At 33.6% G+C, this 11046-nt stretch overlaps 1 protein-coding gene across 1 annotated transcript; it reads right to left on the minus strand.

Moving 5' to 3' along the window:
* Window positions 1–6302: 6302 nt before the first annotated feature.
* LOC145034960 (mitochondrial thiamine diphosphate carrier 2-like) lies at window positions 6303–10390 on the minus strand. The gene is made up of 8 exons (XM_078983536.1): window positions 10127–10390; window positions 9650–9799; window positions 8865–8981; window positions 8655–8766; window positions 7239–7366; window positions 6995–7147; window positions 6778–6921; window positions 6303–6691 (listed from the first exon to the last, which is right to left on the minus strand). The coding sequence occupies exons 2-8, from the start codon at window positions 9764–9766 to the stop codon at window positions 6473–6475; spliced, it is 990 nt and encodes a 329-aa protein (XP_078839662.1). The 5' UTR covers window positions 9767–9799; window positions 10127–10390; the 3' UTR covers window positions 6303–6472.
* Between the last annotated feature and the right edge of the window lie 656 nt (window positions 10391–11046).

Consider the following 11046-nt stretch of genomic DNA (forward strand, 5'->3'; position numbering starts at 1 on the left):
ATATTCATGGCAATTATTATTGTTTTTCATTAGTTGACTCATCATTTAATTCAATTTATGGACGATGTATACACCAATAGTATAAAAGGAAGCTAATGAAAAAAAAAATCAGAAAAAAAAAATTAGGGCCAAATTTACTTTCAAAGCACAATACGTTAATAAGAAAAAATCAATTATAAGTCACAACATTGTCTATGGGCTTTAGGCAACCTACTTATGGTTTATGACTTTTTAGCTTTTGAAGCAATCTACTTTCATAATATTTGAGTAAAAAACATTACAAAAGCAATGTACTTTCATAATATTTGAGAAAAAAAAACATTAAAATGACCATTAATGCGACTTTTCATTTATAGCAATGTACTTTAAATAAATTTATTGCTTAAATACCCGCCGCAAGGCGCAAGCTTAAAAACCTCGTTTTACACAATGATCATTTGAAGTATTACAATTTTAATCGCTTACTTTTTTCTTTTTATATTTTCCCTCTCTTTTTTCACAACTTTGTTATTATATATTTTTCTAACTATATAAATCATTTTTGTTGTCTTGATTTTATATAAAATATAAATTACAATACATAATTAAATATTTTATTTTTCTATTTTTTTATCTAAAATATATGGAGCATAAGAACATCATTTTATTACTTTTTAATTTTTATATGATGTATTTTTTAAGATTTATCATCATTTATCTTATATAAATATATTTATTTTTATGAAAAAAAACAGGATGTGTTATTATAGAAGTAATAGTATGTTGCTATTTTATTTTAAAAAATATAAGTATGTTGTTTAAGTTAAAGATAAAATATGTTTCAATTTTGATTTCATAATGTAAGTAAAATAAATTTAATATTGCTTCAATATAAAATTTTGATAATTAATTTTAAAAAATTATTTAGTTTTATCAAACTTTGAATATATTCTTTAATAAGACATAAATTTTTCAACGCAAAATAAAACGAAAACGTATGTTAGCTAATACTCAAGTATGTTGCTACAAATGCTAATATAGTTAATCATGTGAACAATATGACATTAATTCCGTTTAATTCATTTTATTTAATAGAAAGTAGAAGTATTTTATATATTTATATAAAATGAATTAAAACATAATTAAAGCCATATTAAATGGAATTAAACGAAAATAATATGACATTAGTTTCGTTAAAAAATTTATTTTTCATTAAACTGAAAAGCTAAAGGACCATTCATGCTCTTTTGTTTTTAAGTTAGTAAAAGATAATAATCTATTGAATATGATCACAAACGACACATTAGGTGTCACAACTAGCATGTTTAGCTAGCAAATTTTGTCTTCATGTAAAGATCAACTCTTGTATAACTTGTAATCTAAGTTGATGTCAAGTGCTATGCTCATTCAAAATCAACTATGGTTTGAAACCCTAATATCCCGGTTCAGACTTAGAATGGACCAGGATTCTCTTGTTGGGCCTAATGGGCCAATAAACTCTCAATTTGGTTATACTGGGTCAAGGAACCCTATTTGGATCTTAAATAGATCCATATTCATTAAATAATAGCATTTTGGGCCATAAGACTTCTCATGGGCCTTATTGGGCCTAAAATGTCCCACTTCATTCTCATCGGCCTTTAGGGGCCATGAACAACTCTTGTGAACAATGTTGGGCCTTAAACCTCATTCATTCACCACCTTTGGGCCGTAAACCCATAAGAAGGTCCCAATGGGCCTAGAACCTTCATATTGGGCCTAAAATTTCGAATATGTTCAATATAGGCCCAAACACTTCTTTTTCTTTTCCTTCCTCCTCATTAATGGCCCACACACACAAAAAAAAAGAAAAATAAACAAAGGAGTGGATAAATGGATTGACACCTCAACATTACAAGATGGATCTCCATGCAAGAACAGAACATATATCTAGGATTGTCTCATGTACCCATGCAACCATCACATCTCACTTCTCTCTTTCTTCTTATTATTCTTGGCCAAAGTCCCCTCCACTCACCACTCTCCATTTGAACTTTCAACACCATAAAACTCCTCTCAAAGCCATCTAAGGCTCTTTCGTTTTCATCCCTCAAAAATTCATGAACTAGGGTGTGTTCACCAAGGTTTTCTTCAAAGATCATCACTCATTTGGTAAGTTACTTCACTATTAAGTTGAGTAAATCCATCTTACGTTTAGATCCTCCTCAAAACGTCATAAATCTCATGTTTATACTCCTAGAATCATCATATTTTTCGAGGATCCTCTCAAGAAGCTTTTAGGGCCGAGATCTCATACATCATTCATCAAAAACCGAAATATCCAAAGAAAAGTGAGTTCATACCCCCTATTTTCGGTTTTTACTATGTTTTGGGGGAGAATACATGTGACATCCCCATTTTCACGACCAGAAAAAACCAATTTTGTTTATGCTTTGTTTAAAAATCAGAGTAACATTTTAAATAAAAGTGCTGCGAAATTTGTTCCCATAATAAAATATGATAAAGATTTATCAAAGTATTTCCGTAGAAATTTATTACATTAAAAACCTCGGGATGTCATGTTCGATACAGATCAAAAGCATAAACAGTACAATATAAGCCTTACTACATTTATTCATATCTACAGGCCTATATCCGTAACCTTTCATCCTAAATATCATATCTATGCTCGTGCGTTACTATCTGTAATACAAGAAACTGAGTGGGTCAGGCTTGGGAGTCTGGTGATCATATAGGGTTTTCAACCCACAATAAATAAGTTTATTAATTTCAACAACCAACAATACCTAGATTACTCGTTCCCGTTATCCTCACATTACGTCCCTAAAACACCTATCATAAGGGATTTAGACTAAGGATCAACATCGGGATGGACACTAATGCAAAGGGGATTCCTCAACAATAAATGTCCTTAAAGCAACCATGAGGGGGTGGAGTACACCGTTGAACACATCGTTCACAAACACCTACAGGTTGCGAGTCTGCTAGCGTTCCACTAGACTGTTTGGAAGAGTCTGTGGTCGTCATCCATACTCCACTAGATGACAGAATCAACAACAACAACAACATTGAGGCCTCTCATCATTTTATCATACATCGTCTATTACATCTACCCATGTTTTACCCCAATATTTTTGTAGATATAAAATACATATACAGTTTAAATCATTTAAAACATGTATAAAATCTTTCATCAGCATAGACAGCAAATATTCAGACAATATGCACACATAGCACGTAGTTTATATTAAATACTTCATATCTATGTGTAAAATGAAAGTAACTATGAACACACCTGAAAAGGTGGTGACTCGGCATTCAAACAGAACTTCGTTACTCTTAACACAATTTTCCTTTGACATAACCTAGTATCATTACCACTAGAGTTTAGTCTAAAATTCACCGAGACTAGTTAATAGTCTTGCTATTATTACTATTATATAAGCACGAAACGATATTTCTCAGCCACTATATACAGACAGGGGCCAGACTTAAAACACCAGAGGGTAGGACCATTTTGGCATATAGCACTTCTGAAATCCAACAACCCTATGCGGCCCTTTAAACCAAATTCTCTGTATCACGAGTGGTTAAAACATATTATAACGAAAATTATATAACTCATAATAATATCCCAAATACTTATTATAAGGTCCTAGTAACATTACTATAATAAAACATAAGATATACTAACGATAGGGTAGACGTAGTTCACTTACAGCGGGTTTTTCGCAAAACCGGGCTCCGCCGAAGCAAAGGTTCTGAGCCGAAAGCTCTTCTTCTTGAATCTTCCCAGTGCTCCGGGACTTGCATCTAACACCTTGGAGGCGCTAGGGAAAAACCTTGAAGGTTTGGGGTATTTGGAAGGAAAGAAGTGGAGAGTTGTGAAGAAAAATGGAAGATTTACACCTCTATTTATAGGCTGTTAGCGCCGAATATGCTAAGCGTACTAAAAAATTATGATGAGCGTAATGGGGTTTTAAGGGGTACGCTGAGCGTACTCAAAATTACGTTGGGCGTAAAGAAAGGTTTTAAAATACTTCAAAGTTGCTTAAAACTAAGAAAATTACACAAAAGGGACCAAAATGACAAAATAACCAAAAATAAGGTATTTTTATGTAACTCACGATTTTAAGGGACCAAAAAGGATTTATTTTGATAAATATGAATCTTCATGGAATTTGTGGTTTTAAAAGGGCTAAAAGTGTAAATTTTCACAAATGGGTCCCATCTTGGGCTTTCATGGCTTTTGGGCCAAAATCATAAATTTTGGACTTTTGTGGGCTTAAGTGTCATTTTAAACAATGTTGTGCCAAAAATGTAAATTTTTGATAAAAAGGGTTGAAAATGTAAATTTATTAAAACTTGGGCCAAAAAGATAAATTCATTTATAAGTGGGCCGAGAATGCACATTTTCATTTCATAAACTTAAGCCAAAAATGATATTTTGACAAAAGAGGGTTAAAAATATTATTTTTACTTAAAACTAACCTTAAAGGTAAACTTTTGGTCTTAAAGGACTTAAAGTGTCATTTTTATCAAAAATATGCCTAATTGGTAAATTTTCGGTTTTAAAGACCAAAAATGTCTTTTTACAAAAATGGGCATTTTTATATCATTTTAGTAAACAACGAAGCATATACAACTAACGTAACAACCCACAGATCAATCATGTCATTTATACATTTATTGAGCCTGGAATATAATTTACATGTTTAGTGGGCCTTAGTTATCCACTTACATGTTTATTGGGTTTAGAATATACATTTCATGTTTATTCGCATAAATTCGATTAAAGATCTAGTGAGATGTTTCGATCAACACCTATTGAGAGTACAATCATAGGTTGTAGTTATAACCAGAGTCTTCTGGAAGGAGAGCGTGAGTTTTTGTATATATCTATACGGGGGTGACACCCCACACCTGAGTTGTTCGGTACAGTTAGACTAGGCCAGTCTAGGGTGACATACCCTACCTTAAACAAGTCGGCGTCTAATGACAGGCGAAATTGCCATTATTAAGTATGGTTATAACGACTCACTTAGAGGAATTAACACCATTATAAAATTTACGGGAAACAATCTTTTGTGTAAACACGGTAACCTACACGCACTGGTACTCAACCTCGGGTGTTGAGTTTCCAACATTCTCATAAACAGACAACATCGGGTTGCCTATGGTCATTCTCCTTATACTCTCATAAATAATAACACACATGCATTAATACAAGATCGGACACAAACATTTTAAACTGTTTTTCATAAAATATCGGATTTTCTGGTGTTTACAAAGTAATACAAAACATTTTACTCAAACATGTTTATGAACTCAACAATATTTTTATGTTGACCTTTTTAAATTAACTTGAATTCTCAATAAATCATTGAGCAGGTTGGTCAGCGAGAATACATGGATATTTTGTTATGTTTTGTTTTCATCATATTTTGGATATTTTGGCATGTAATATGGAATTGAAATATTTTATGTAAACAATGATTGTTGTAATATTACATGTGTGATGATGATGATGTTATGTTTCAATTATATACACTGTGATGATACTATCAGAATGAAATCACCCAAGCCCCAGGACATTTCTATCGTCTGGTTCGGGGGTGTGACATTAGGGATGTCAAAAAGTCCTTTGGAACCCCGATCCTGTGGGGGGCCCGTCTCGTATGGGGATATTTGCTGAAAAAAATGGGAACAGGAGCGAAGGCAGGGGCAAGGTTAACCTCCGTCTTAATTCTTGGGGCAGGGACGGGGGTTGGCAGTCCCGTTCTGAAACCCCCATGGGGCCCGTTAATGAATTATATATATTTACATATATTAATTATATAAATATAATAAGCAATAAATTGATTTTTCCGTACCAAAATTCAACAAAAAAAATATGTTTTTAAGTTGTTTGTAACATGTAAAATCATCTATAAATAACTATTTATTACCTAAAAAATAATTTCTTTTAGCCCAAACAAGAACTTCTTTTAACCAAAATAAGATAGCCCAAAATTACGAAAGGGAATTCGAGGGCGGGGCGGAGGCTTGAGTGGAAAGGATAGAGATTTCAGGGAAGGAAGAACAGGAAAATTTTGGAGGTGGGATGCAATCCCATTCCGTTTGCCCCGTTGACATCCTACGATAATTTATAATCCGAACTTTAACAAACATATTTTCATAAAAGATAGAGTGTGGAATTGTAGTTTAATTACATATATTGTGTTAAGCCAAGTTAGTCTTAGATCATCATAGATTATATAAACCTTAAATAGTTTAAATTCCTATCCATCTGATGTTATTATTATTACGTAGAGATTGATTCGTATTATGTTAAGATAATGAAGCATATATTCGTTTCCTGAAATTACAAAGCTCTCTCGGATGGGATGGGGATGAATGAAACTATAGTTTATTGAGGCTATAAATCCCATCAGAATCCCTTGACTTTCCTCTTCTACCAAAAAAAAGAAAAAAAAAATTATAATTTATAATATCAACTCAAAACAGACTCCACCCAATCCGACGTATACTCATAAGCAACAAACGTAACAGCACCAGCAGGTGCAGCTTTCACAATGGATGGCACAATCCCTTTGTAAAGCCCAGCCCATCCCTCTGTCCGCATGATCCTTGAAAGCGCATCGTACATGTTCCTATACGCCTTTGCCTCCACACGCGCCCCGTATCTCGGATGCCTTTGCAATCCTTCTATCTGTATATTATTGTAATACCAACCAACAATTTCATTCCAACCCCTCAACAATTCCATTTTATCATATTCAACCAATTTTTTTTTACCTGAAACCGCTTCTTAACAACATCAAGTGGATGGCAAACAGCCTTGGCACATGACCCCGCAGCAAGCCCGCAGAGAAAAAGCTGAAAGCTTGATAGGGACTCTTCAGCGCGTGTTGGATCCGATACCCCGCGTATGTTCCATGCCTAATCGAACAATATATTATAATAACTTTAAGATGATACATAGTCTGTTATTATTTAATTATTTATTTATTACCATGGTCCAACGTTTGAAGGTGTCATAAGTACCAAATTGCAACCCAGCATAAGGAATGATCTCGACTAGTGTAGGGGATAATCCAGCATACAGCCCACGAAAGCCACGTGTGTTCATAATGTCAACAAATGCAGCCCTCATATTCGCATATATCTGTATATACATATATAAATAATACAACATTTATTTTTTTATTTTTTTTTAAAAAGGCGATGATAACTTATATAGATATAGATAGATATACCTTTGGCTCACCCTGTGAGGCTAAAATGGTTCTTAGCAGATCAAATGGATACGAACCAACTGTAGCAGCACACCCCGCTAGGGCCCCACTCATGAAGGACAGATATGGACTTAAATGAATGTGATCTTCTGCATGCATTATGTATTTCAGAGGTGTGAGAATATATATATATATATATATATATATATATATATATATATATATATATATATATATATCACCAAGAAAGTCAAATATAATGCCTTAATCTGTGACTAATTTTAACAGTAAATAAACTAAAATTGACTGATTTTGAATGCAAAGTTTTTTTGTTCATATTTCAGTTTCTGAATAAAATGGGACAGTGTATGCAGTTTTTTATGTTCAAACTGAAAGAAAAAAAACTTTGGTTAAACTTAACTGTATTGTTAAAAGTTTGTGACTAAAATACCCCTATGTACATAACAGATTACAGGATAAATCAGTTAACTCTATCTAGAAGAAATCTTGACTTAATTGAATTAATTGTGAAATTGCAGTATATCAGAGTCGTTTTATAATGTATATAAGCACAAAATTATTTAAAACAACTCAGAAGAGGGTCTGCCTACTTTTGATGGACAGTTTTTATTTTTTTATTGTTAACAGTTTGTGACTAAAATACCCCTATGTACAGTTTTTTTTGTTCATATTTCAATTTTCCTGAAAGACCAATACACCCCTGCACTCAAATATGCCACAGTGCAGTAAAATGGGACAGTAGGTAACTTGTGACCAAACTGCCCCTGTGTTGGGCTAACACAAGTTGTTCTTTTAATTTAGAAAACGTGTATGGTGTGAGACAAGTGGTTGCATGTTATAAATTCATCATTTTCTGTTTTAATGTAGCTTGATCTTTAGATTCTATAACCACTGCCACCTGGAATTCAAATTCATCACCCCAAATTCAAATCCACAAAAAACCAATCAGAAAATTTCAAAATGATCTGCCAAATGCAAAAAACATGATTAAGCAAATACTAAAAGCACATTGCTATAAGTAAAGATTTATCACTTTTACATCCCTTTATACCATTAAACCCTTTAAGGCTTTTGTCCCTTGATTGTGATCTTTACAGTTTGTTTAATCTAATGCATCTGTGTAATCTTTACAGTTTGTTTGTGTCCTATTTTCGGGTATTTACCTGCGGTTGCAATACTATTTGGCACTTTGGAAGTGTTTTGTCAACTTTACCCTTGGTATGAGATTGCTTATTTTCAAATGTTCAGGTTTTCACTGTGTCATTCGAACCATAATACCCCCTCTACACTTGAAAGATTAATGGTTTTAAAAGTTTAAATGACAGTATACCCTTGAGAATCGAATTGAGTCACTATTACAGAAACTTAAAAAAAGATTTAGAATCACTATTTCAGAGATTAAATTTTGACACTGACCTGACTTTGAGGACCCTGAAGCAAAAGTTTTGACTTTATGCAGAACCATGAACTGTATAGCAGTGTATGGCATGACCATGAGAAGAGCTGGGACATTACCACGCCAAAAGCCCTGAAAAGAATAAACTATATTATATTTATAATTTATATATATAACACTCAAACTCAAAGTATTGAAAGTATTCAGAGTACTAGTAGAAGAGCCCATACTGAAAAGCCTTCCTCTTTAAAGATGTCTTTGGATGCTTGAATCATTCCAGTATATTTCGAGGCCCCATATACATTTTTGCTAAGCAATGCAAAAGAAGTAGTAGGTTCCAGTTGAACCTGTAAATATAACCAATAACATCTTAATTATGTTCTCAGTTTAAATTGATGTCATAAGAAGAAGCCATAAATTTCTCAATTCAAGTATGATATAATTAAAACTGTTTGCTGATGATAAGATGATAAGGAACTGTGATTCAGTGTAAGCCCCAAAATTTTAAATGGATATTGTGAAAAGTATATGAATTAAGCAACCAGTACAATCTCCAGTGCTTCTGAACTTAATGTAACAAAATTAAGGGACACTTGCATGACCAGATTTGTCATTGAAACTATTGGAACCCTGTAACATGCCTTAATCATCATCCCAAGTCTCATTATTATTACTAAGCCTGCTTAAACTGCAATCACAATTTAATCAATTTTCTTTTAACAATGGCAAAAAGCATAATGGATTAATGGTAAAGAAAAATTATTGCAAATTCACAAAAGATGACAGACTTTAATCCTTTATTCCATCCATGATGATAGATTCCCCTAAAAGTGGAAAGTTTCTGAAAGTACTCTAGATTAGCAAGAAGATTCATGTTCCTATTACAAGAATAATATGAACAGCTATAAATTATTGTTCTTTTATACCCCTTATTGACGTTTCTACTTGTTCTTTTAGCTAATACAGCAAGGGGGTTTACAAGTAGGGTTCTGCGAAAAAAAATTGAAAAGTTCACCTGAAACCGGATTTTAATAACATCTAGTGGCGACGTGACTGTTCGCGATATAGCTCCTGAGATAGAACCGGCCGTCGCATCAATAAACGCCCTTTTAAGTTGCCCCGGCTCTTCCATCTCCCCAAATTCCAGCACACCTTATGCTAAAACCTGAATATAAAATGGACAAACATAAAATAAGCACACATTGCATTCAATTAATATCGATACAAGATTCAGCCCTCAATCGAAAATTATTAGGGTAATCGTAAAAAGCATAAAACCGATTCAGATGAAGAGCGTTATCAATACGCAATGTTTTGTAAAGAAACGGGAAACGGACCGGACGGTAGATAAATTAAGATGAAATTGGAAATAATTACTTCTTAAAACAATAGAGACTTGAATTTCGGTAGAGAATCCGAAGCGATATATAATAATACGAAAGGATAAAACAACGAAACTATGAAGTTGAAATCAATACGAAGTGAGGAATACCTGAGAAGGAAGAGCAGGGCCACCGCCATTGATTGTATTAAAAAGTGGATTGAAATGGAAGGTTGCCGCCGGGAGATGCGAACGGCGGCAATTGGGAGACACTAAAAAGAAGTCACGATTGGCTGCTTTGCGAGGCTACCGGAAAAATCAAGATTCGTTCCAGTTATTAACAAACCAAATTTGAAAATTAAAATAAAGTTACATAAATCGCCTCGTAGGTTTTAGGTGCAAATCTATCGTGTGCCATTTTTCAATGTCGATTGTCGACTATCTATATATACGTACCATATATTATATATTATATATAATATAATTCAAAACAATGTACACCAAGACATTTTCGTCTTGAATAGACATATGACATAAACGGCCCTCAATGTTTGATTTTAAATATATAAGTCTTTGTTGATTGCAGGTAGACCCCCAATACTAGACCTTCTATCAGTTATGCATATTTCATAAACTAAAAACATTAGTTACCCTAAGTCTTTTGACTTTAGTTAGTCATAGCGGTTTTTCATTTGTTTTTCGTCGGCAATAAAGCTATGTTTTGAAAATCGAATCGAACCGGCCGGTTCGACCGGTTCAACCAGGAACCGGTCTGCCAAAAAACAAGTATTCATGTGAACCGGTAAAAACTGGTCCGGTTGAACCGGTAAAACCGGTCAAAACCGGAAATTTTAAATATAATTATGACGTTATCCGGTTTTGCTAGTTTTTGAGACTGGTACGACCGGTTGGATCACCTGAACTATCGCACCTATAAGACGACCGGTTCGGTCTCCAGTCCGATTTTCAAAACCTTCCAATAAAGTTATGTTCAATTTGTAATGTTTCAGCTATATTCCTCCAAGACAGTGTTTTCAAACTACTCATTTCCCGCCAATTGACCGTAACTTCACGTAAACAAGCTTCTAGAA

This window comes from Lactuca saligna, chromosome 3, assembly GCF_052625555.1.
Source record: "Lactuca saligna cultivar CGN05327 chromosome 3, ASM5262555v1, whole genome shotgun sequence".
NCBI lineage: Eukaryota > Viridiplantae > Streptophyta > Magnoliopsida > Asterales > Asteraceae > Lactuca > Lactuca saligna.